Here is a 21,422-nt window from a genome sequence, read left to right on the forward strand (position 1 = left end):
CAGAACCCATGTGGTTCTGCTTCATTAAACCATCTTTCCAATCAGACTCCACGTTTCCAGTGTCTTTTTCCCAGCTTGGAACTGAAGCAGATGGATATTTATTTCAACAAAGATGAATTTTCAGTCAATGAGCAAATGTATAGGCCACATTTGCAAACTACGTACTGAAGTATTGGGGCTTTCCAAGAATGATCTTTGTCTTCTATGCGTGTGTAATAAATTCACACAATACTTGGGTCAACCAGAAGTAAGATTAAGAGAAGCTGTTTGCAAAGAGCTGGTGACACATTTGCTTGACACAACAACAGAAGCCCACACCAAGTTATAGATCTCAGCATATTTTATACATCCCTCTCACCGGCCACAGGTCCTTTCTATCCTAGCTACACCCTGTTGATAGGTCTGGTTCAGTCACATACTTTCCGACCACCTATAATCTACTAATCACTAAATGTATAAAGTTAGTTAAACCGTTATTGTCACCCAAACTTGCTAAGCAATCAACCCCCTCCTATCCAATCCCTTTGATACTTCCATATCAATTACCTTGCTAGACAAAAATCAAAACATAGCCATAAAACAGGATATTAATTGAGTAGAAACAACATTCAAGGGAGGAGGATGTCAAAGTGAGCTTGAATTAGATACATTCTTACCCCAGTCAAGGCTGAGCTTGACTATTTCCCTTATTTATGGAGACTTGTTAACAGATTAATTGCTTTCCCTGTCAGTTCTGGTCTCAAGCAGGGAGTGAGAGAGAGGGAAGAAGTCCCCTTTCAGGTTAACAGGAAATTATCTGTAAGCAACATTAAAACATGCCTGTAATGTGGCTATATGTTAAGATACTAACTGAAATAGTTTAAACATAGGATATATCTTATATACTGTAAATGCATCAGCCTTTCATAAGCTATGTGGTACTATGTGGTACAACTTCGGCATTCTTTGCAGTGTCTTAGTATATATCCAAGCATGAGAATATGAGGTCTGGCAATCTCATTTCCTTGCAGATTAGGGAGCAGAGAGGAGACACTTCTGGTTTAATTTCTCCCACTAGCAGGTGAAGCTGAATGGGGAATAAGGTCATTCCCAAGAAACAAGGTCATTCTCAGCAAACCAGATCTTTACAGCAATCTGGTTTAGCAGCTAACTAGAAACAACTTGGTTCCTTTCTATGTTCTTTCTTGACCTACACCTACTACACCCACTACAAGCCGTCTTGACATAAAAATAGCAATAGCGCTTAGACATATACCGCTTCACAGTGCTTTTACAGCCCACTCTAAGCAGTTTACAGAGCCAGCATATTCCCCCCAACAATCTGGGTCCTCATTTAACAACCTTGGAAGGATGGAAGGCCAAGTCAATCTTGAGCCTGGTGAAATTTGAACTGCTGAATTGCAGGCAGCCGTCAGGCAGCAAAAGTAGCCTGCCGTATTGCATTAACCATTGCGCCACCAGGCTCAGAGCCTGCCCGTTACAATCATGTCACAACAGTCATAGAAGATGACCAACCCGATGTTACGAACCCATTCATGGCAGTTGTTAAGTAAATCACCACATTTATTAAGCAAAACCTGCCATCATTAAGTAAACATTGTGGTTCTTAAGCAAATTGATGGTTTGCCCAGGGGCCATGGAGGGGGCACGTCCGTCAGAACTCTGAATCTAGGTTGCAACCCCCTTCTTCATGTTGATTGTCACTTCGAGCAAGGACTATCTGTATCTAGCTACTCCGATCGCCTTACTGTCTTTTGTCTAGAGTGCCTCATTATAGCTTCTCCCGGGCATGGATTTTCTGATGCCTGGACAGATTAAAGGAACTAGAGAACATTTTCTTGCATTCGGGGCAACCATATGATTTCTCGCTAGTGTGAGTCCGCATGTGCTTTTTAAGCCCTTGGCTCTGCGGGAAGCTCTTCCCGCATTCAGGACAGATGAAGGGCTTCTCTCCCGTGTGCAACCTCTCATGTTTGGCAAGCTGCAATCGCTGAATGAAACTGTTCCCGCAGAAGGTACACTGGTAGGGCTTCTCGACAGTATGCGTCCTTTTATGGGTGGCGAAGTGAGAACTAGAAATGAAACATTTCCCACAATCCGGGCACTGGTAAGGTTTCTCGCCCGTGTGTATCCGCTTGTGTGTTGTGAAATGATAACTGTAAGTGAAGCATTTCCCGCACTCTGTGCACTGGTACGGTTTCTCCCCAGTGTGAATTCTCTCGTGCTTCCTCAGCTGGCAACTTGAAATGAAACTCTTCCCACAATCGGAGCAGACATACGGCTTTTCCCCAGTGTGGGTCCTCGTGTGCACAACAAGATCTGACCTTTGATTGAAACTTTTGCTGCAGAAGGCACATTGGTGAGGCCTCTCTCCTGTGTGAGTCCATTTATGTATCACCAGATGCCGCATCTGACTGAAGGTTTCTCCACAGTCTGCACATTTATAAGCCTTCTCCCCTTTGTGGGTTCCCTCGTGGATCACTAACTGCGGTCTGTATCGGAAACTCTGGCCGCAGTCTGAGCAACGGTACGGTTTCTCGCCCGTGTGAACTCTCCGGTGCCTCAGGAGGTTGCAGCGAGTGCCAAAGCTCTTCCCGCACTCGGAGCATTTGTACGGCTTCTCCCTGGTGTGAATTCTCTCGTGGATGAGGTGCCTGATTTTATCACTGAAGGTTTTGCCACACAATGAGCATTTGTAGGGCTTCTCCCCGATATGACACCTCTCGTGGATAATCAGAGATTCCTTCTGGATGAAGCTTTTCCCACACTCTGAGCATCTGTGGGGTTTCTCCCCTGTGTGGGTTCGCTCGTGAATAATCAGGTGGGAGCTGAAGTCGAAGAGCTTCCCACAATACTGGCATTTGTGCAGTTTTTCCTTCAGTGGGACTTTCTGGCTCCTTGGAGGAGAGTCAAAAGTGGCCTTCATCCTCCTGTTGCTGTACATTCCCTTGGGCAAGTCTGTCACTTCTCCGAGGCAGTACTCTTGACGATCGGAGCTTCCTAGAAGAACAAGCAAGTTAGGAGGACATCAATTATACTGCACAAAAATTCAACTCAAATCTCTTCAGAGTGGCACTCAATGCCTGCTAATTTCATGGATTAGTTGATACAGGCATCTTGACAGCAACACAGAAACGACAGTTAGTACTCGACTTAAATAATTCATTTAGTGACTATTCAAAGTTACAGCAGCACTGGAAAAAGTGTCTTATGACCATTTTTCTTACTTATGACTATGCAAGCACCCTCATGGTCGCATTCACTTAACAATCGTATGACTAATTTAACAAGTGCAGTTATTCAGTTAACAAGTGTGATGAGAAAAGTTATAAAATGGGGCAAAGCTCATTTAAGTTCTCGCTTAGCAACATAAATTTGGGGCTCGATTGTGGTCGTAAGTCAAGAACTGCCTCCAATTGTCATTTTCTTTTTTCGGAGCACTTTTTATCTCCTTTCACAATCTAGCTTTCAGACTTTTTCAGGCTGTTTTGGGCCCTAATTTCGGGCCATTTTTGGCTGGCAGTGGGTGGAGGCAGGAGACCATGGAGGGTGAAAACAAAACGCAGGGACAGAGGTGGAATTCAGCTGGTTGGCCCAGTTCGGATGAACCGGTTATTAAAATTATACCCAGTTCGACAAACTGGCTGGCCCCACCCCCACCAATTTTCCGGGCTGTTTTTCAGTTATTTTCAGACAGTTTTTCGGTCTGTTTTGGGGGCATTTTCAGGCCATTTTTCAGGGTGTTTTGGATGTTCAGTAGTAGCAAATAAATAGAGATGGAACCCTGTACATTGTTGAGGCCTTTGACTTAATTTCCCTCTCTATTTATTTACTAATAGTGAACATCCAAAACTGGACGAAAACGGCCTGAAAAACGGCCTGAAAATGAAAATTTCAAATCTTCAATTACCTCACTTGAAGCTATATAACAATCTGAATTTGAAAGGTAAAGAGGAATTCATAGCTTGTGTGGGCACACACTTCAGACTTCTCAATACATCATATTTATTGTGCTTTTTCCTTCCCCGCTGAACTAAACTTTTAAACATTTTCTGGCAAACAGAAAGTGAGCCTTCACCCCATTTTCCCCCTTCTGAATTTGGATTATTACACAACCATATGAAATAGTATAAAATCACACTATTAAACACAGTAACACCTGGACTGTAGCAAAACCTTGTGAAAATAATTGATATAATTTCCCATATCCCATATATAGATTATGTTGAACAAATGTAATGTCTTTTGGTTGATTTAAAGCCAAGATATGAAAATAAAGAAAACAAGAAAAGTTCATCAACACCATAATGTTGGTATTCCTAAAGTCCCCTGCTTCCTTTTCTTTGCTTCAATTATAATTTCTGTGCTAATAAACTTTATGTACAGTTTTAGATTAGAACCAATTCTGAGAAGATAAGCTTGAAAGAGGGTCAAAAATACTTCATAGATATGCTGCTCAAGATAGTCTGTAATGTTTTTTTTAAGGAGTCCAAAGCACAGATCCTTAAAAAGGATGTTAATTTGCCCATTTTTGACAGGGTTTTTCAAACTTGCAATCCTAAAATGTGTGGACTTCCAGAATTGCCCACACAGCATTCTGGAAGTTGAAGTCTACACATCTTAAAAGTTGCCAAATGTGAAAAACACTCTTCTATCAGAACATCTAGCTCAGGGGTAACTGGCAACTTTAAAACTTATAGACTTCAAAACGGGCCAAAAAATGGATGCAGGCGGGGCCGGCCAGTGGTAGGATTAGCCTGAACCATTCAGAACCAGTTGAATCTCACTTTTGCCTTTGAGGCTAGTGGCCAGGAGGCAGGGCTTGGTGTGGTGAGTGACGTCAAGTTGGCAATGCCTACCCAGTCACATGACCACCCGGCTAGGCCTACCCAGCCAGTCATTAGGTCAGATAACCTGTTGTTAAATTATTTGAATACCACCACTGCACGGGGGTGGGGTGGGGGTGTACATGGCCCGTTTTGGCCGCCAGAGGCATCAGCAGCTGGTCCTTTGATATTTCCAGGCTGGCCCCAGTGCAGACCTGCTGAATCCCAACCCAACCCTGGGACTGAGCCTGAGGGACATTTCATGGTTGTGGAGAGACTGGAACTTGGGTGTCCCCGCTCCTAGTCCAGCAATAGCATCTTCCCCCCTGCAGCAACCAGCTTTCTAATAGGAAAGCCATTCACAGAGACTCACAATGTGCAGTAGGACTGCACAATGGTGTCCTCCCCATCAACTGCAGGAGGATAAGACTGCAGGGTGGTGGTGAATGAATGTGGGTAGTCCTCATTTAGTGACAATTAGAACCAATAATTCTATCACTAAGATTTGTAGTAAGAAGCACCTTGAAATACCCCAAGGGGCATAATCAAGATGTAATTTCAGATTGATCAACCACATTCCACCTACGCTTCCCAGATTTCATCCCTAGGTATTTCAAAGCATTTTGGTCTACTCACTGTCTCCATCCATGAGGACCTCAACTTTCACAATATCCAACAGTTCCAGTTCAGAATGGGAAGGCTCATCAGGCAAGTCTGCCAGATCTTCCTGTGTGTGAGAAACATGAAGATGTCTAAGGAGACGATTGGGACACCTCTTCTCAGTCTCAGCCAACAGCTGGTATACACAAATCAGGATAAATCAGATTCGTTTCAGCCGTTCTCAAACTGGCAAAATTATTTTCAAAGGCTACAAACCCACTGGGGTTCAGGAAGCAATGATGTGACACAACTAGGCTGCTTTTAAGATTGGTAAAGTTATAAGGAAAAGCAAAGCTTAGTTGTCCAGAACAAGTTTAAAATGTCCTAATTTGAATCAGATTGGCAATGATGGAGAAGACATCTTTGAATCTGAGAAGAATGCCAATCAAAATGGATCCCGTTTAGCTATTCCAATTTCTCAACTGTGCATAAAAAAATATTGTATTTTCATTGAATTTAGCACTGGGGGGAGATTTTAATGCAGCAAATAAATTTAAAGGATGAAGTTCGATGGGTCAGTGTCTTCTGCCATTAGTTTTCTTTTTCCAGGTCTCAACATACACACTGGGTTTATAACCCATTACAGTTGCTGTTTGAGAAGAGGCTTTTAACCAGTTTCTCATGGCTCTGCTTCCCCAAATCTGCATCCCCAAGTCTGTCTCTCAAACTAATTAAAATGGAGTCATGCGGAGAATCAGATTATGAGCCACAAAAGCTGATGTCTTTCAATAAGCCTTTCCTACTGATTTTAGGCTGCTTATTCCATCATTCAAAACACTCCTATGGTGGGCTAAAGATAATCCTCAACTTACAACAGTTCATTTACTGACCGTTTGAAGGCACAACAGCACTGAAAAAGTGACTTATGACCATTATATACACAGATGACCATTGTGTCATTCCAACAGTCACATGATCAAATTCAATAACTTTGGCTATTTATGACAGTTGTAGTGTCCTGGAGTCATGTGATCCCCTTTTGCCACATTCTGGCAAGCAAAGTCAATGGGGAAGCCAGATTCACTTAACAAACATGTTACTAACTTAACAACCGCAAGGACTCGCTTAACAACAAGTCACAAAATGGGGCAAAACTCACTTAACAAATGTCTCACTTAATTTGGGGTTCAATTGTGGCCGTAGGCTGAGCTCTACAAGGGTGCCCAACATGACGAGGTTCCATGCTCACCCTCTGCTCATCTCCTTGTGGCAGCCTCCGAAGGAAGTCCTCGGCCAAAGCCACCGCCTGGCTCCCCTTCTCCGGACACTGTTCCCGAACCCAGTTCTGCATTTCCAGCGGCAGGATCATCAGGAACTGCTCCAAGATCACCAGCTCCAGGATTTGCTCCTTAGAGTGACGCTCCGGCTTCAGCCACTGGCAGCAGAAGTCCCAGAGTTGACCAAACACTTTCTGAGGCCCTTCAGCTTCCTCATAACGAAACTGCCGGAAGCGTTGGCATCTTAACGCCACGCTGAGCTTGCCCTCCTCCACCAGCTCTTCCTTCACTTCCACTGGGGAATCCAGGCCTTTATAAAATTCAGGAACTTCCATGCAGCCCAGGCCTGGCAAGGCTTCGGATGCAGCTTTTCCTCCAAAGGACCGTTGATGGAGATCGGCCTTTCTGCTAAAAGTCGGCCTAGTGTTATTCTCTGGTGAGGACTGAGAAGATGGAGAGTTTCTTCCATCCAAATATGGAGCCCTCAGAGTTTCTCTTTTCTGGATCTCACACAACAAGTCCAGCCCCTCTTCTGGTTCTTGCTTAATCTGAGATGTAGTGAAACCCTTCAGATATTCCCGTGTTGCTACAGTTACACTTTCCCTCACTGGCGCTCTCTTTTCTGCCTGGGATCTAGGCAAGTCCCGTACCTCCATCTTTCTTCCTGGCAAGGATAGAATTTATCATAATTACTCACTTAACAAATGTCTCACTTAGCAACATAAATCTTGGGCTCAATTGTTATCATGAGTGGAGAACTACCTGGTAGAAGTAAAATTGAAAACTTCCACACAGATATCAGTTAGTGGGGCAGAGATAAAGAAGGACGCGGCAGTCACCAGAAAGGGAACCTGGGCATGTAAAAGAGAGGCAGATTCAGGGGCTCCATCTCAAAACAAACCCACCTGGACGCCTCTCAGGTCTCTGTCCCCTGCTTTTAAGATGCCACTGGCCTCCTCCTAGCAGGGTTCATAACCTCGGAGGGAGCCCCTTCAGCCACCTTCCCTCTGAACTCAGTTCTTCCACCTCTTCTATCCCTCCAGACTTACTTTGGGGACCTGATCCTCCCCGTCAGCAGCTGGGGAACAGCAACACTAGGAAGCTACACACTAGGAGCTGTGCTGCACCAAGATGTTGTGCTGATGCGAAGGAAGGAGTCTTGAAGAAAGAATGTCAAGGGGAATCACTCTAGCAGAGGTGCAGCGGCTGCAAGTAAAGATAGGAGAATTCAGAAAGGAAGAGGACCCGCTGTAAAAAGACCATCTCCACGCTTCTCTCCCACCACCACCACCACCCCAGGATTCTCCCCTTCTTTTCCTGCATGTGGGGATTTCCTCTCCTCTGCCTCCTCTCCCCTCCCCATCCTCCCTCTCCGGGTTCCCCCTTGGGCAACCCTCGCCGGCGCGCAGCAGCCAGCAGGGAGCAGAAAACATTGCAAGCAAAGGCGGGGACTCAGAAGGGAAGGGGACCAGCTGTAAAAAGATCGCCTCCACGCTTCTCCCCCTCCCTTCCTGCACCTGGGGATGCCGATTCCGCCTCCCTCCTCTTGCAGCGTCCTTGCCCACCTGGCCCCCTTGCGCGCCCCTCCCCACGAAGAGATCTCCGCAGCCCTGCCATAAGAGATGTCTGGAGATGGGCAGGAAACTGGGCTCACACCCACCCCCTTTCCTGCCTCCTCTCTAGGCGCAAGAGGAAAGCTCTCTGTATTTAACCCCTTCACCGAAGCCGCTGCGGGGAGGGGGGCGGGATTGGGACGTTTCCGAGCAACGCCAGAGAGGCTGACCCAACCCCAACCCCCGCCGAGAAACACCTAAGGATTGAAACTAAGCACCAGGATTCTTTTTTTTAAATAAAAGAGACCGAAAATCATTGCAATAGTAAAAGAAACTTGCATGCGCTAATCCGCAGCTACAATAGCTGCAAATTAGGAAGGCATTGATGCTGAAGAGGGGTGTGGCCTACCTCCTGATGTCATTGGACTACAAGGCCCACCATCCTTCAGCCATGCAATTCTTCTTTAGTGATGCCGCCTTTTCCTCAATATCTAACCTTATAAAGCATGTCAGAAGGAGCTCCTCCTGCAAGACTTTTCACAAAGTTTCTTAGTCTGCAAAGGACCAGATTAACAACCCTACACCATTTCTGACAAATGGCAGCCCAATCTCTTCTTGAAAGTCTCCAGTGAAGCCCCCACAACTTCTGAAGGCAAGCTGTTCCACTGGTTAATTGTCCTCACTGTAAGGAAGTTTCTCCTTATTTCTGGTTGAATCTCTCTATAGGAAGTTATCACCCAGCCCTCTCCCAGAAAAATGAAATATCCTAGGATATATTGAAAAGGCAGAATATTTCTCTGGATGTGAAAAGGAGAAACGTTTTAAAGAGAAACTTCCTGCAGCTTCCTGCTCCCCCCCCCCCCTTTTTGCCAATGGGCCATTAAGGCGGCCTAGCTAGTCCCTTTACATAATAAAGAGTTCTCCACTTCAGATCCAGAGTGATGGGATTAACTAAGGCATGATAATATTGGCCCTTTACCCAACTCACCACATGGCATCTGAAAACTCAACCAAACCTGGATTCAAAACGCAGCCTAGAGAGTTGCCCCTGCATGGCCCCATGAGAGTCTGACAACCAATCAGAATACAAGCTCAAGATCAAAGACCAGAGAGGGCATAAAACCAGGGACTCAGCTTCTCCCCTCCCTTCTCTTCTCCACCAACATTGAAGCATGTGATCACCTTTTCTGTTCAGGACTCAAGCCATATCCACCATTAAAACCATCTTTCCAAGCAGCCTCCATGTCTCTAGTATCTTTTTCCCCACTTGGAGCCGAACCCAGAAGGATATTTCTTCCAACAATCTTGAGCAATTCGAGGCCTTTTGATTTTTTGGCCATTGTAAACCCTCTCTTGTCCTGAGTAGGAGGATCCATTTCCTAGCTTGCTGCTTCTGCTTTAAGGGTTTTCATCTTTCAACATGTTGTGCCCAAAATCAAGCTGATTCCCTTTTCTACTGGTGGAATTGTGTATCCCCAAAGATGAAAGAAAACTAGGCACAGGTATGATAGGACTACACAATAGTGCTGCATCACATTGCCAATCTAACTGAGGAAACTTCATACAGCCCACCCCCCTTCACCAACTGAGATCAGGAATAAGGGGAAAAAACTTCATGTGGGAACATTTTCTCTTCTCTAATTGCACAAATTTTCAGAGATTTCAGATGGGACGAAGAGGCAAAAATGAAGAGGAGAAGATTCAGAACAATGCTTAGTTATGGTTTGATTGACAACAACATATTTAGCATTGAAGGAGATTTGAAACAGCCATCATTTGATTTTTTTTTTTTAAGCATCTCTCTTCGGTTACTAATGTAGTCTACATTAAAGCTCCTGTTTATAGTTCATTGTATAGTTCATTGTGTCACGAACACAAACTTTTGGAGAATCACCCACTCCCTCAAAATGCCCATAACTTTGTAATTCTTCCATTGCAAAATATGGCTTTAATGAAAAATATATATTTGTGTGTGTGCGCAGATAGATAGATGATGGACAGATAGAAGAGGGGAGAGAGAGAGAGAGAGCATCCATGAAACAGATCTAAAACAAGATGGATAGACATCATCAGCAAGTATTGCAGGCCCAATTGTAAAACCTCCGGGATTGGACGGCCTATAAATTTAATAAACAGTTAAAACAAAGCTCAGGATTGTATTGTTGGAAACACGCAGAAGAGGCTATCATCCTGCAGTGGATAGACAATGGATAAAATAATGATTGATAGACAGACAAATAGACAGACAGACAATAGATTGATTGATAGATAGATGGGAGGTATGTGGAATGTTTACAACGAAAAGGAATAAACTCCATTAAATAAATCGGAAGAAGGGAATGCATGATATGATGAAGACTATTTTGAATATAATTGATGTACCTTCTGTGAACAGTACAGAGCCAACAGCTAAATACATAAATTCAAGAATGGGATAGAAGGAAAAGCTACACGGCCATTTTTGATGCAATTTTGGTGCAGAGTTTTTGCCTCTCAATTGGCATCTCAATATCCCATATTTTTTATGTCCCATCAGCTTGTGAGGGAATTGCACAGCAAGTATCCAAATGGGGTACCAAATGACACAAACTTGTAGTCTTATATAAACAATTATATTTAGAGCAAACAAGATAGTCGGCCAAACAAGAGCATCGTGAGGTAAATCAATATAGCAGGAACATCATGAGGTAAATTACAGAGCACACAGGAGGAAAAAAAGGCGGGAAACAAGGAAACTCCCCCTTTACACTCACAGCAACCAATCACAGCTTAGATTACATCATGCAGGATAACGTCCTCACAACCTATCTTTGGAAACTCCCCCTTTACACTCACAGCAACCAATCACAGCTTAGATTACATCATGCAGGATAATGTCCTCACAACCTATCTTTGCAACTGAGCAAAGCTTGAAGAGTGAAGCTTGATCCTACTTAGCTTCTCAAGATTAGGGACGAGTTGTGCTTCGTAAAGGTTTATGAAGGTCTTCTTTGTGTGTGCACAGCCCCAAAAGGATTGTGAGCATCATCCAATATCAGAGTAATGCAATGTAGAACAATACCTCCAAATGTCACAGAATTGTATGGCTGGAAGGCACCTTGGAGGTCTTCTAGCCCAACCCCCTGCCCAAGGCAGGAGTCCTTTTATCATTCCGGATAAATGGTTGTCTAATCTTTTCTTGAAAACCTCCAGCGAAAGAGCACTCGCAACTCCATGAAGCAAGATGTTTTATTTATGAACCAGTAATGCTTCCGAATCGGATCTCGATAGGAGATATTATCTTTCCATCTTCATTCTTGCAAAGTCTAGAGCGTGGTAGAGGGTAGAATTGCTAGCGGTAGGAATAGCACTTAAGACTTATATACCGCTTTACAGACCCCTCTAAGCGGTTTACAGAGTCAGCATATTACCCCCAACAATCTTGGTCCTCATTTTACCGACCTCAGAAGAATGGAAGATTGAGTCAACCTTGAATAAGTGAGAATCGAATTGCCTAACTGCAGTCAGCAGGCAATCAGCAGGTAACCTGTAGTACTGCATTCTAACCACTGTGCCACCATGGCTCAGAGCCTGTCTGTTACAGTCATGGCACAACAGTCACAGAACTTTACCAACCCAATATTATGAACCCTTTCACAGTGGTCGTTAAGAGAATAACCACATTTATTAAGCAAAATCTGCCGTTGTTATGTAAACACCATGGTTCTTAAGCAAACTGATTGTTTACAATGGGTGCAGTTTTGCCAAGTGCTGGTTTTCTGCAACAACCATTACAAAATGGCCAGGTAACCATTGGATACTGCAAATAGCTCTGTTGCCAAATACCCGAAATTTCTGTTACATGACCTTGCGAATCCAGTTTATAAATCCCCTTTTTCGATTGTCACTTCGAATGAGGACTACCTGTATCAAGCTATTCCCATCTCCCTACCATCTTTTGTCTAAAAGTGCCCTATTATAGCTTCTTCTTCGCATGGATTTTCTGATGCCTGGACAGGTTAAAGGAACTTGAGAACGTTTTCTCGCATACGGAGCACCCATATGGCTTCTCACCAGTGTGAGTCCGCATGTGCTTTTTGAGCCCTTGGCTCCACCGGAAGCTCTGCCCGCACTCGGAACAGATGAAGGGCTTCTCTCCCGTATGCGACCTCTCATGTTTGGCAAGCTGCGATCGCTGAATGAAACTGTTCCCGCAGAAGGTACACTGGTGGGGCTTCTCACCAGTATGTGTCCTTTTATGGGTGGCGAAGTGAGAACTAGAAATGAAACATTTCCCACAATCCAGGCACTGGTAAGGTTTCTCGCCCGTGTGTATCCGTTTGTGTGTGGTGAGATGTGAACTGTAAGAGAAGCATTTCCCGCACTCTGTGCACTGGTATGGTTTCTCCCCAGTGTGAACTCTCTCGTGCTTCCTCAGCTGGCAACTTGAAATGAAACTCTTCCCACAATCGGAGCAGACATACGGCTTCTCCCCAGTGTGGGTCCTGGTGTGTACAACAAGATCTGACTTTTGATTGAAACTTTTGCTGCAGACAGCACATTGGTGAGGCCTCTCTCCTGTGTGAGTCCATTTATGTATCACCAGATGCCGCATCTGACTGAAGGTTTCTCCACAGTCTGCACATTTATAAGCCTTCTCCCCTTTGTGGGTTCCCTCGTGGATCACTAACTGCGGTCTGTATCGGAAACTCTGGCCGCAGTCTGAGCAACGGTACGGTTTCTCGCCTGTGTGAACTCTCCGGTGCCTCAGAAGGTTGCAGTGAGTGCCAAAGCTCTTCCCGCACTCGGAGCACTTGTAAGGCTTCTCCCCAGTGTGAGTTCTCTCATGGATGAGGCGCCCGATTTTATCACTGAAGGTTTTGCCACACAATGAGCATTTGTAGGGCTTCTCTCCTGTATGGAACCTCTCATGGATAATCAGAGACTCCTTCCGGGTGAAGCTTTTCCCACACTCTGAGCATCTGTGGGGTTTCTCCCCTGTGTGGGTTCGCTCGTGAATAATCAAGTGGGCGCGGCAGTCGGAGAGCTTCCCACAATATTGGCATTTGTGCAGTTTTTCCTTCAGTGGGACTTTCTGGCTCCTTGGAGGAGAGTCAAAAGTGGCCTTCATCCTCCTGTTGCTGTACATTCCCTTGGGCAAGTCTGTCACTTCTCCGAGGAAGTACTCTTGGCAGTCGGAGCTTCCTAGAAGAACAAGCAATTTAGTGCTTATATTGCACAAAAATTCAACTCAAATCTCTTCAGAGTGGCACTCAATGCCTGCTAATTTCATGGATTAGTCGATACAGGTGTTTTGACAGCAACACAGAAACTACAGGTAGACCTCAACCTACAGCAGTTCATTTAGTGACTGTTCACAGCATTGAAAAAGTGGAATATTCAGAGTCGGTTTTCACCTGTGTCAATAAGGCATATCAAATAAAACTATTCTTTGAGAAAATTAACTGCCTCGGAAGTTTGTTTGCTAAGGGTATGTTACTTGGAACCTGACATTAGAACTCTTCTAAACTTCCCACTCCAACCGGAGCCGCTATCCTAGGTCCTGTGCCCTGGCCACTTACCCAATGTACCTGGGCAAGGGGAAGACTCAGGGAAGATAGAGAAGGGGATTGAAGGCACGGCGGCAGCCTACGGGTTTTGCGGGGGCCCTGTTGAGAGTCTGCCAACCCGCTTGGAGACACAGCAAGTGGCAGAAGCATGGTGGAGATCGCGTGCTAGGCAGGTGCCCGACCCAAGATCTGCACCGTGGTCGGCCGCCAAGGAGGTCTATCAGGTGGAGGGAGACATCAACCACCAACCTGCATTCCAGGAGCAAGTGAGGTACCGGCCCCTGACTTGGACAAAGGAATCACGGACCACAATCCTTGACTGTAGGTTGATGGTGCCTGTAGACCTTAGCAAATCTGGGGATTGGAGATATCAAACCGCAGCACCTAGCCAGATCCTAGAGCCAGGATGGTGAACCTATGCCACGTGTGCCACAGGTGGCACGCGGAGCCATTTGTCAGGGCAAAAAAATCTGATTCTTCCCTGACAATCTAGGGAGATGCATAAAGGAGCAGATGGAGACTGTTATGCCCTGCCTCACCTAAAGCAACTGAATCACTTGGACGATTGCAACGTACAATTATTAAGCATGCGAAATGTTATGGTGCATATTGGATTCCCAGCAATACATTGGCAGCTTACTCAGCAGCTCTGAACTAAAACTGAACCACAGTTGAAATACAGTTGGCTAACTATGCTACAAAGATATACAGAAAGAGCAAGTCAACATGTGAATTTCAGTATGTTAAAATATTTTTGATAATCCCATCTGGGTGACCTCATCATTTATCCCTGTCTACTAGATCACAATGGCAGCTATGTTCTCTGCTCCCTCGCTAGAGAATTTTAAGAAGAGACTGGACAGACTCTTGTCTGAAATAGTATAGGATCATCTGCTTGAGCACGGGGTTGGACTAGAAGACCTCCCAACTCTGTTATTCTGTATCTTGGAATTCCTGTCTGATTCTTCCCCCTTTGGCCACTCAGGGTAAATTTAGCTTTGTGAATGTCTTATAATCATTCACTTATTAACTGTTTGAATTTACAACAGCACTGAAAAAGTGACTTACAATTGGTCCTTGCACTTACAATTGTGTTAGAGTCTTCCTGTGGTGTTGATTTCTTTGGTGTGGTCTATCAAGTGGGGCTGAGCCTGAGGGACCTTTCATGGCTGAGGCGGTGCTGGAACGTGGGTGTCGGCATTCCTAGTCCACCAATAGCACCTTCACTACTGCAGCAGCCCAGCTCTCTAATAGGAAAGCCATCCAGACTCCAGAGAGACTCCCTACTGCACATTGGTGTCCTCCCCATCAACTACAGGGAGAATAAGATGGCAGGGTGGTGATGAATGAACATGGATAGTCCTCACTTAGTGACCACAATTAGGACAGGCAATTCTGTCAGTAAGATTTGTAGTGACAAGTACCTTCAAACACCCTAAGGGGCATGATCAGAATGTAGTTTCAAATTGATCAACCTAGTTCTACCTGCGCTTAGCAGATTTCATCCCCAGGTATTTCAAAGCATTTTGGTCTACTCACTGTCTCCATCCATGAGGACCTCAACTTTCACAATATCCAACGGTTCCAGTTCAGAATTGGAAGGCTCATCAGGCAAGTTCCGCAGATCCTATGTGTGAGAAACGGAGACAATTGGAACACATCTTCTCAATGTCAGCCAACAGCTGGTACACAAACCAGGATCGATCGGGGATTCATTTCAGCCCTTCTTGATCTCTGGCAACATAATTTTCAAAGGCAAAATGGCAATATATGGAGAAGACCATCCCTAAATCTGAGAAGAATGCCAATCAAAATAGATCCCGTTTAGCCATTCCAATTTCTTAACTGCATAAAGAAATGTTGTACTTTCATTGAATTTAGCACTGCAGGCAGATATTAATGCAGCAAATTAATTAGAAAGAGGAAACTTTTGTGAACTGCAATTGATGTCGTCAGAGTCATAGAGTGGTTTGAATCCTGTAGGATTGAAATTGAAAATTTAATTTTATGATGAGAAGAAGCTAAGGAATTCAGGTATGTCTTAACAATTGTAATGTGTTAGAAACTGACACTATGCGTTCAGACCTCTCTTGAACAGTACCACAGACCGAGATTTTGCTGAACTCACAGCAAAAGATTCCAGCCATCTCCAAAAGGACTCACTTTAAATAAAGATATTGATAAGATTAAGCGTGTTCAGAACCAGGCAACAGAAATTGTGCAGGATTTGAGGGTCAAAACATATCGGGAGGATCTGACTATGTACTGTCTGAAGAGAGGTGGTGGCTCAGTGGTTAGAATGGAATACTATAGGCCAGTGTTGGCGAAGCTTTTCAGCACCGAGTGCCAAAACAGGAGCAGCCATGTGGGGGAGCACCGGAAACTTAAAGAGCAGCTCCCTAGCACATATGCACCACCTAGTCTTTTGGTTTCTGACACACATGTGCGTACAAAGACTAGCTGGCTGGCGTCCATGTGCGCACCGGAAACCAGAAGCTCAGCTTCACAGCATGCACATGGGTGCCAGGGAGTTACTCTTCCTGTTTCCAGCACTCCTGTGCTTGTGAAGACCAGTTAGCACACTAGAACCCAGAAGGGCAATGGGCAACAGCTGGCATGCCCAGAGAGATAGTTCTGCATGCCACTTCCGGCATGTGTGCCATAGGCCCGCTATCATGGTTGTAGGCTAATCCTGCCAACTGCAGGCTGCCAGGAGTTCAGCCGTTCAAGTCACACCAGCTGAAGGTTGACTCAGTCTTCCATCCTTCCGAGGACAGTAAGATGAGGAGCCAGATTGTTTGGGTGGTCGTGGTGGAATATGCTGACACTGTAAACCATTTAGAGAGGGCAGTAAAGCCCCGTGTATATAAGTCTAAGTGCTATTGCTATTGCCCGAAAGACAGAAGAAAAAAGGACACGATTGAAATCCTGAAACATAGTAAGAGTACGAATAAGATTCTAGAAGGCAGTGTTTTCAATTTTAAGCAAAAATCAAGAAAACGGTGGCATAATCTCAAACCGGCAGAAGGGAAGTTCAAAAGTATTGTTAGAAAGTATTACTTCCCAGAAAGATTATTGCCAGAGGAGGTAGTGGGTAAAAGAGTTTAAACGTACTTGAGATAAACACATGCCTGTCATCCGACAAAAATTAAAAGAATAACTCAAAGGAAAGACCCAATGGCTCACTAATCTCTTCTGCCATCGGTTTTCTATGTTTCCATGTCTCAACATATTCACTGGGTTTATAACCCATTACAATTGCTGTTTGATAAGAGCCTTTTAACCAGTTTCTCATGGCTCTGTTTTCTGACATCTGCATCCCCAAATCTGTCTCTCAAAACTAATTAAAATTTAGCCATGATGAGCATCCGGTGATGAGCTGCTGTTCACAAAAGCTGATGTCTTTTAATAAAAAGTGTTACGTGGAAACACATCATCAGATTCCTCCTGAATTTTTCATCATTAAAAACACTCCCTTGGCAGGCTATAGGTAGTCCTCAACATACAACAGTTCATTTAGTGACAGTTTGAAGTTAAAACAGCACAGAAAAAGCGACTTATGACCATTTTTTACACTTATGACAGTTACGCTATTCCAACAGTCACGTGATCAAATTCAGAAACCTTGGCAACTGACTCACATTTATGAGAGTTGCAATGTCCTGGGGCTATGGGGCTCTCTATGAGAGAGTCGAGGTGGCGCAGTGGTTAAATGCAGCACTGCAGGCTACTTCAGCTGACTGCAGTTCTGCAGTTCGGCTGTTCAAATCTCACCGGCTCAGGGTTGACTCAGCCTTCCATCCTTCCGAGGTGGGTAAAATGAGGACCCGGATTGTTGGGGGCAATATGCTGACTCTGTAAACCGCTTAGAGAGGGCTGAAAGCCCTATGCAGCGGTATATAAGTCTAACTGCTATTGCTATGTGATCTTCTTTACGAGGTTACAAGGAAAACCACAGCTTAGTTGTCCAGAACAAGTTTAAAATGTCCTAATTTTAAAATGTCTGACTGGCAATGATGGAGGAGACCATCTCTGAATCTGAGATGTCCTGGGGCCATGTGATCTTCTTCTGCCACCTTCTGACAAGGAAGTTCAACAGGGAAGCCAAATTCACTTAAGAAATGTGTTACTAACTTAACTGCCACAATGATTTACAAGAATAAAAGTTGCAAAATGGAGCAAAACTCACTTAACAAATGTCTCATTTAGCAACAGAAACTTGGCGCTCAATTCTGAGCTCTACAAGGGTGCCCAACATGACGAGGTTCCATGCTCACCCTCTGCTCATCTCCTTGTGGCAGCCTCCGAAGGAAGTCCTCGGCCAAAGCCACCGCCTGGCTCCCCTTCTCCGGACACTGTTCCCGAACCCAGTTCTGCATTTCCAGCGGCAGGATCATCAGGAACTGCTCCAAGATCACCAGCTCCAGGATTTGCTCCTTAGAGTGACGCTCCGGCTTCAGCCACTGGCAGCAGAGGTCCCAGAGTTGACCAAACACTTTCTTAGGCCCTTCAGCTTCCTCATAGCGAAACTGCCGGAAGCGTTGGCATCTTAACGCCACGCTGAGCTTGCCCTCCTCCACCAGCTCTTCCTTCACTTCCACTGGGGAATCCAGGCCTTTATAAAATTCAGGAACTTCCATGCACCCCAGGCCTGGCAAGGTTTCGGATGCAGCTTTTCCTCCAAAGGACCGTTGATGGAGATCGGCCTTTCTGCTAAAAGTCGGCCTAGTGTTATTCTCTGGTGAGGACTGAGAAGATGGAGAGTTTCTTCCATCCAAATATGGAGCCCTCAGAGTTCCTCTTTTCTGGATCTCACACAACTGGTCCAGCCCCTCTTCTGGTTCTTGCTTAATCTGAGATGTAGTGAAACCCTTCAGATATTCCCGTGTTGCCACAGTTTGAACAGTTCCCCTTGCTGGTGCTTCCTTTCTTGCCTGTGACCCGGACGAGTCCTGTAGCTCCATCTTTCTTCCTGGCAGGAATAGAAATTATCATAATTACTAATGCACAAAAGGGAAGCCAAGGATCCATAAAGGTCTGTTTCTCCGCAGTGCTTCTTGATGATCTGAATCCAGTTGATTTTCTACAAGAATAATTTTTTAGGGCGAAATCAACATTCACCATTCAAGCTACTGTGATGCCCTGTGTGTACAAAACAGGAATATAAATCAAACTGATAAAGACATAATGTTAAGGCAAACTGACGTCCTTTTGGGATAAAGTCAGCTTTTAATATTTGAAATAGGAGATTTTTGCCTCTGCATGCTGAAAGCCCCACCGATTCTGAGAATTCCCTCCTGAAACAGTCCTGGCTGTACAGATGATTTAATTTGATCACTGCTTTTAAATTTACCCTGTTAAAATACTGCTTGACATTTCACAGATCTTGGGAAATTAAACAGGGGCGCACATGATACATATACATAGGTGACCATGAAATTTTGGAATTGAACATTAAATCATGAAGTCAAACAAATTTCAGAAGAGGACACTGGCAAGAAAGCAATCCAAATGCCATTCGGAGTAAAATCTGGCTCCTTTCTTTCTAAATTGTTGTAAAGTTCTCCATATTTTAGCAGTTGTAAAAATAGCAGGTTGTTTTTTTCTCCAGTCCAAACAAACCACCCATAAAAGAAATACAGGTAGTCCTTGATTTACAACTGTTCATTTAGTGACTGTTCGAAGTTACAATAGCACTGAAAAAAGAGACTTATGACCGTTTTTCACACTTACGACCATTGCCGCATTGATCATTGGTCACGTGATCAAAATTCAGCTCCTTGGCAACTGACTCATATTAATGACGGTCGCAATATCCTGCAGTCATGTCTTCTGCACCCTTCTGACAAGCAAGGTCAATGGGGGAGCCCAGATTCACTTAACAACAGTGTTACTAAGCTTAACAACTGCAGTGATTCGCTTAACAACAGGAGCAAGAAAAATTGTAAAATGGGTCAAAACTCACTTAACAATTGTCTGTGGTGGCAAGTCGAGAACTACCTGGTAGAAGTAAAATTGAAAACTTCCACACAGTTAGTGGGGCAGAGATGAAGAGGGAGGCAGCAGTCATCAGAAAGTTTATCTGGGCATGTAAAAGAGAGGCAGATTCAGGGGCTGCATCTCAAAACAAACCCACCTGGATGCCTCTCAAGTCTCTGTCACCTGTCTTTCAGATGCCACTGGCCTCTTCCTTGCAGGGTTCATAACCTCGGAGGGAGCCCCTTCAGCCACCTTCCCTCTGAACTCCGATCTCCCCAGTTCTTCCACCTCTTCTATCCCTCCAGACTTACTTTGGGGACCCGATCCTCCACCATCTGCAGCCCGGGAACGTGGGAACGGCAACGCCGGGAAGCCACACGCTGGGAGCTGTGCTGCACCAAAATGTTGGGCTGAGGGGAAGGAAGGAGCCTTGGAGGAAGAATTTCAAGGGGAATCAGAGTCAAGCGGAGGCGCAGCGCCCGGCAGGGAGCAGAAAACTTTGCAAGCCAAGGCGGGGACTCAGAAGGGGACCAGCTGTAAAAAGATCCACCTCCACGCGCGCACACAAGCGTTTTCCCTTCCTGCACCTGGGGATGCCGATTCCTCCTACCTCCTCTTGCAGCGTCCTTGCCCACCTGCCGCCCCTTACGCGCCCCTCCCCAGGAAGGGATCTCCGCAGCCCTGGCGTAAAGGATTTCTGGAGATCAGGAAGGGGTGGGAGGGCAGGAAACTGCGCTCCCCCCCACTTTCCTTCCTCCTCTCTAGGCGCAAGAAGAAACCTCTCTGCATTTAACCCCTTCGCTGAAGCCGCTGCGGAGAGGGGGCGACTGGGGTGCCGACGAGCAATGCCAAAGTCCGGATTTAAACAGAGAGAGAGGGAGAGGGAGAGGGAGGGAGAGAGAGAGAGAGAGAGAGAGAGAGAGAGAGAGATCACCAACAATAATTTGCATGGCCTAGTCCAGTGGTCTCCAACCTTGGCAACTTTAAGACTTGTGAACTTCAATTCCCCGAGTTCCTCAGCCAGCTTTTCAACTCTGGGAGTTGAAGCCCACAGGTCTTAAAGTTGCCAAGGTTGGAGACCACTGGTCTAGTCCATTAGGAAGGCATTCGTGCTGAAGAGGGGCGAGCAGACCTGCCGAAGTCGCTGGACTACAACATCCTTCAGCCCAGCAATTCTTGGCTGGAGATGCTGCCATTTCTTCAATCACTAACCTTCTTCATAATGTCAGAAGGAATCTGCTAGCACCTTTTCTAACCCCTTGTATTAATAGGCACAGCTCCTGCAAGGCTTTTCACAAAATTTCTTAGTCAGCAAAAGAAGGCAATTTGATGCCTTCTGATTTTTTGGCCACTGTAGTCTCCCAGGTTTTCTTATTCTGAATAGGAGGATCCATTTCCTAGCTTTTTCTCTCTCTCCCGTTTTAAGGGTTTCCATCTTTCAACATGTTGTGCCCCAAAAACAAGTTTTCTACCGGTGGAATTGGGTATCCCCAAAGACGAAAGAAACCTAGGCACAGGTGTGATAAGACTACACAATAGTGCTGCATCACTTTGCCAATCTAACTGAGGGAACTTCATACGATGCCCTTCACAAACTGAGATCCGGAATAAGGGGGGGGACAGGACTTCACATGGGAA

At 45.1% G+C, this 21,422-nt stretch overlaps 2 protein-coding genes across 4 annotated transcripts in view; both read right to left on the bottom strand.

The window, feature by feature from the left end:
* Nucleotides 1-1,399: 1,399 nt before the first annotated feature.
* On the bottom strand, nt 1,400-8,311 carry LOC116504753 (zinc finger protein 2 homolog). 3 transcript variants are annotated; one of them, XM_032211977.1, is made up of 5 exons: nt 8,269-8,311; nt 7,753-7,909; nt 6,676-7,367; nt 5,463-5,553; nt 1,400-3,000 (listed from the first exon to the last, which is right to left on the bottom strand). In XM_032211977.1, exons 3-5 carry the CDS (start codon nt 7,357-7,359, stop codon nt 1,772-1,774), a joined length of 2,004 nt encoding a protein of 667 aa, XP_032067868.1. In that variant the 5' UTR covers nt 7,360-7,367; nt 7,753-7,909; nt 8,269-8,311; the 3' UTR covers nt 1,400-1,771. The 3 variants fall into 3 exon arrangements, with proteins under 3 accessions (XP_032067868.1, XP_032067867.1, XP_032067869.1); XM_032211976.1 differs by having other exon boundaries at nt 8,221-8,311; XM_032211978.1 differs by lacking the exons at nt 7,753-7,909; nt 8,269-8,311 and adding an exon at nt 7,466-7,546.
* Nucleotides 8,312-10,852: 2,541 nt separating this feature from the next.
* LOC116502431 overlaps nt 10,853-21,422 on the bottom strand; it is a 154,694-nt gene continuing 144,124 nt past the window's right edge. Inside the window, 2 exon segments of the mRNA XM_032208326.1 lie at nt 10,853-12,763; nt 13,779-13,786. Of these exon segments, the coding sequence (XP_032064217.1) occupies nt 12,212-12,763; nt 13,779-13,786 (560 nt within the window). The 3' untranslated portion in view covers nt 10,853-12,211.

The sequence above is a fragment of the Thamnophis elegans genome, chromosome 2 (genome assembly GCF_009769535.1).
Source record: "Thamnophis elegans isolate rThaEle1 chromosome 2, rThaEle1.pri, whole genome shotgun sequence".
Lineage (NCBI taxonomy): Eukaryota > Metazoa > Chordata > Lepidosauria > Squamata > Colubridae > Thamnophis > Thamnophis elegans.

What these genes read in the sequence shown, in the direction of transcription:
- LOC116504753 (XM_032211977.1), bottom strand. Translation starts at nt 7,359, where the DNA reads ATGGAGGTACGGGACTTGCCTAGATCCCAGGCAGAAAAGAGAGCGCCA. An exon ending in CACAAGGAGATGAGCAGAGG is followed by an intron (nt 5,554 to 6,675) that starts GTGAGCATGGAA and finishes TCTCACACACAG; the next exon opens with GAAGATCTGGCAGACTTGCC. An exon ending in GGTCCTCATGGATGGAGACA is followed by an intron (nt 3,001 to 5,462) that starts GTGAGTAGACCA and finishes TTGTTCTTCTAG; the next exon opens with GAAGCTCCGATCGTCAAGAG.